At 41.3% G+C, this 5,000-nt stretch overlaps 1 protein-coding gene across 1 annotated transcript in view; it reads right to left on the bottom strand.

Annotated features, from left to right (window-relative positions):
* Positions 1-5,000, bottom strand: part of LOC143139593 (high affinity 3',5'-cyclic-AMP phosphodiesterase 7A-like) — a 63,866-nt gene that overhangs the window by 7,077 nt on the left and 51,789 nt on the right. The window contains exon 11 of the mRNA XM_076300170.1: positions 4,161-4,257. Coding sequence (XP_076156285.1) covers positions 4,161-4,257 — 97 coding nt within the window. The remainder of the gene's footprint in view (positions 1-4,160; positions 4,258-5,000) is intronic.

Raw genomic sequence — 5,000 nt, 5'->3', positions numbered from 1 at the left:
ATATCCTAAGTGTTCTACTCGTTTGATTGTAGGCGAACAGCCTAATAATTTGATTTCTGCAGTTTGAAAAAAAAAAAAACGAATAAATGGACCTTTGGTCCAAATGTGTATATTTTGTCTTGCTGTTGTAATGTAACCTATCCGTCTGCCACTTCGGATCTTAGGCCAGCTCGTAGCGTTGGCTACTGAAACTGATTTGGAAATTGTTTGTAGCCTATGCGTAATAGCCTATTTTGCCTGTCCACGCCTTGTCGTTTTAAAGTCGGGATTTGAAATGTTTGCGCAATTATAGCCTATTCTATGTAGAAGAGTTAAACGGGAAATTTGAGATAGGCCTTGTCAGCAACAGACAGGTTCGTTTATAAACAGGGTTGGAATTATAGCGCAAGCCTTTGAAGATCTCCATATGGATAAAACTTAGGCTACAACCAGGTAAGGAGTTTAGCACTTATCCAGAAATATTTTTGATAAGAAATTATTTATAGGCATAGGTTAGGCCTACAGTAAGTCTGTAGGCTATGGGATGGATAGCCCATCTGAATGTTTTTGGATGCCGCCTGGGATTTATTATTTTTGGGCATAGCTATGGTATAGGCTAAATCAAGGGGAAATAATGAGTATGTCCATTCTAAGGTAAAGTCCACAAAAATAGACTTGATAGGCCCGCCAAACACTGCCGGAACTTTAAGAACAAACGATATTTTGCGTTCCGAACCGGTTCAGGACCGATATGTTGGTGGCGGAACGCATGCAAGAACGAAAACGTTAAACATAGGCCTACCTGAACCGTTCGGAACGGAACGTTTGAAAAATAATTTCGTTTTCAAGCCCTGCCCTGCACTCTATAGCACTCTATAGCCCCCTGCACTCTATAGCACTCTATAGCCCCCTGCACTCCTCCACTGCTCCATAGGATCTTTATATATAACTTTAACGTACGACATGTGTAAAGTCCTTTTGTTGAGATCCTGAAAAGGCCTTGTCCTCCACTATGACTATAGGAGACTGTGTCACTATAACTATAGGAGACTGTGTCCTCCACTATGACTATAGGAGACTGTGTCCTCAACTATGACTATAGGAGACTGTGTCCTCCACTATGACTATAGGAGACTATGTCCTCCACTATGACTATAGGAGACTGTGTCCTCCACTATGACTATAGGAGACTATGTCCTCCACTATGACTATAGGAGACCATGTCCTCCACTATGACTATAGGAGACTGTGTCCTCAACTATGACTATAGGAGACTATGTCCTCCACTATGACTATAGGAGACTGTGTCCTCAACTATGACTATAGGAGACTGTGTCCTCCACTATGACTATAGGAGACTATGTCCTCCACTATGACTATAGGAGACTGTGTCCTCCACTATGACTATAGGAGACTATGTCCTCCACTATGACTATAGGAGACTGTGTCCTCAACTGTGCCGACCCCCTTTCATTGGCAATGCGTGCCCGGAACACTTGATATTACACTTTGTAATGTTGTTGATTGGGTAGATCATGACCGTTTTAGTCAAGAACTAAATGGTGTTAAATATTGACGACATGAGGCACAGATATCAATTCTTCTGTGGCCAGATCCCAACACAGATATCAATTCTTCTGTGGCCAGATCCCAACACAGTGACCAGACTGAAAACGTCCAGCACCACGTCTCCACCCTCTCCAGAAGAACTCAGTCATCTCACGTCGTCATCACACGCCACGACCTCACACTTCGTCATCACACGTCGTCATCACATGTCACGATCTCACACGTATGGTGCGGGAATCGTGCCTAAAACCTTCCGACCGTCCATCTGATCAACCAACCGATCGACCAACCGAACGTCATACCACCCGCCTTACTTACATGTATCAGAATAATTGCCTCTTTATAAGCAGCCTACATATACCTACATGAACCTACACGTATCCAACATGTGCCCAGAATTGGTGCAACATGTACTTATTCTGTTGGAACATGATGGATACATGTAGGCTTGTGTTGGAACATGAATACATGTAGGAAAACTGTACAATGTTGAAACTTCATTAAATGAACATTCATTAGTCTATTTGTGTCGTTATTAGTGACAAGCTATTGCTATTGTTGCTTAAATTATTATGCGTAATAACTAGGGCTGGGACAACGCGTCGACGTAATTTTACACCTTCAGTGTTTTCCATACGTTGACTAATCTGTGGCTGGGCACCACAAAATCAAAACCGGCCACCACACATTGATGTTCTATGTTGTAGGCCTGCTATTTAAATTAAAGATAAGATAACATCATTTCATTGAGCTGCACTTTTTACTCACAGCCTTTCCTCGCCCCGCCCGCTCTCTCTCGTAACGAGCCTGCTGCCCCTCCTCTGCATGTGCATTTAACAAAATATTCACGATTTTTGAAGGATTGTTGTTGCCACATAGAAGCACTGCATAGAACACAGTGGGCTAAATTGCTATTAAATCCGCTTAGCATCGTGACCATGCTGCGCAAATTTGTTCAAAACCGCTGCATTAAAGTTAAAGCTCTGCTAAGGTCTTATCACAACATAGTACATTGAGGAGACTAAACGAAGTTAAGTTACAGTATGCAATCAAGCAGTAGCCCTATCTCAAAGCTAACGTTAGAATACTGTTTGGATGTCAAGTTTAGCATGCTTACTTGCAGCTGCTTGTATTACTCGTGCAGGGCTCATTTTATTGACTCTGTTTGCAAAATCCCGATGGAAATGGAAAAGTGTTTTCCAAGACTCAAAAGTGCTTGTCCAAAGGAGAAGTACGAACTGTTATTTGAACTAACTACGTTATGAATTGCATACACACATCAGCAGCCTTTTAACTGTGTTAATGTTAATTGCAAGGATTCCCACACGAACGTCTTAAAAGGACAGGCACTCAATTAGACATACACTAGCCTACTGAACTTTATTGAATGCTACCTCTGACTAAGAATGCATTACTTTGCACTTGTAGTTACTTGCACTTCAGTCTTTTATTTTGGAATCTTAAGAGCAATAAACATATATTGCAATGTTAAAGAATTCATGTTTTTTCATTCAGATATGTAAATAAACATGTATAAGTTGCTATTAGTGAATTAATGGGGAGATAATCGATAATCGAATCGAATCGAAATTGAATCGGACTGAAAAAATGAATCGTTAGATTAATCGATTCATCGAAGAAATAATCGCTAGATTAATCGTTTAAAAAATAATCGTTTATCCCAGCCCTAGTAATAACCATCTGCAAAACAGGACTATAACCAATTATCTGCGAGATATGAGAAATGCCATAGGCTGGCCTTACCACACTTTCTCTTTCTTACATAAATACGTAATGGAAGCATATGAGCCCACTTCAAATCATCTCCAAATATGTGATTATGTATCCTAGCCTATAGGTTAAGTTTAACAACGTTTTATGGACAATATCCCTCGGACTGCAATCTGAATAGATTTTGCTGTGCTGTACTGTAAAAGTAGGCCTACGGCCATTTCTTAGAGTGGCTTGAGATTAACATAGCCTAAATACTGTAATGTTGACACTAATAAAGATACGTTTATTAAGTAGGCTAACAAATAAAACATGTTTTCAGCTGAAATGGCATGAAGGATATGTGGACCGCATGGATCTCTGAGCAAAACATCCGCAGACAGAGAAGCCCTCAGTGTAGCAATGCAGACTGCTCGGGGAACCTGCTTATCACACTGTCGGTCGCCAGTCGAACTGACAGGCTTATCATAAATTCGCATTTATTTCAATTTGGCTATAGGCTACGATTAAAGTTCCTATGGTTCACAACTACTCGCAATATGCTATCGACACTAGTTAACCACAATTTGTAGCCCTATTGGTCATGTTAAGCGTTACTTGCAATGTGAAACTAAAATCTAAGACAGTAGAAAATTAAACATAATTTTGTTGTGTGTGTTGTGTGTGTGTGTGTGTGTTGTATGTGTGTGTGTGTGTTGTGTGTGTGTGTGTGTTGTGTTGTATGTGTGTGTGTGTGTGTGTGTGTGTGTGTGTGTGTTGTGTGTGTTGTGTTGTATGTGTGTGTGTGTGTGTATGTGTGTGTGTGTGTGTGTGTGTGTGTGTGTTGTGTGTGTGTGTGTGTGTGTGTGTGTGTGTGTGTGTGTGTGTGTGTGTGTGTGTACCTTGCTGGAAGAACTCCTGAGTGACCATGTGGCTCCATTGTTTGCTGATGACTGCAGGCCGACAGGGGTTACAGATGTCTGCACACTTCAGCGCCATCTACACACACACACACACACACACACACACACACACACACACACACACACACACACACACATACAACACAACACACACACACACACAACACACACACACACACACACACACACACACACACACACACACACATACAACACAACACACACACACACACAACACACACACACACACACACACACACACACACACACACACACATACAACACAACACACACACACACACAACACACACACACACACACACACACACACACACAGAGAGAGAGAGAGAGAGACTGTTACACACTCCATCCTCTTTCACTGAAACAGTTAGAGTGTAATGTCTGGGATCTTGCATGTTTGTGTACGTGGTTAAGTGGATGTGTGTTTGGGTGAGTGTTTCTCTGTGTGTGTGTGTGTGTGTGTGTGTGCGTGCGTGCATGTGTCTGTGGATAGATAACAAAGATTAAACCTCAGTTACCTGCAGTATAAAGTGTGTGAGAGAGAGAGAGTGGCTAGTTCCCACTGGCTTATCATTGCTGATAATTGAGATCTCCTTTTCAATAGAAAAACTGGAATACTATATTTGACATTAATATTACAACTAGTGCAGTGCCCGTTCAAACAAGCTATTCCTGCAGAAAACCTGTAGCCCAATTACAAGCCTGCAGGTAGGCCTGCTTTATAAACAGGATGATAGGGAAAAACATTATTTCAGCTAAGCATTCAATACTGAATAGTATATTATAATACATTATAAT

This window comes from Alosa pseudoharengus, unplaced genomic scaffold (assembly GCF_046254945.1).
Source record: "Alosa pseudoharengus isolate Yale_2024_CS ecotype anadromous, Long Island Sound unplaced genomic scaffold, YU_APseudo_1.1 YU_APseudo_1.1_scf_22, whole genome shotgun sequence".
Lineage (NCBI taxonomy): Eukaryota > Metazoa > Chordata > Actinopteri > Clupeiformes > Clupeidae > Alosa > Alosa pseudoharengus.
This window is presented reverse-complemented; position numbering and strand designations above follow the sequence as displayed.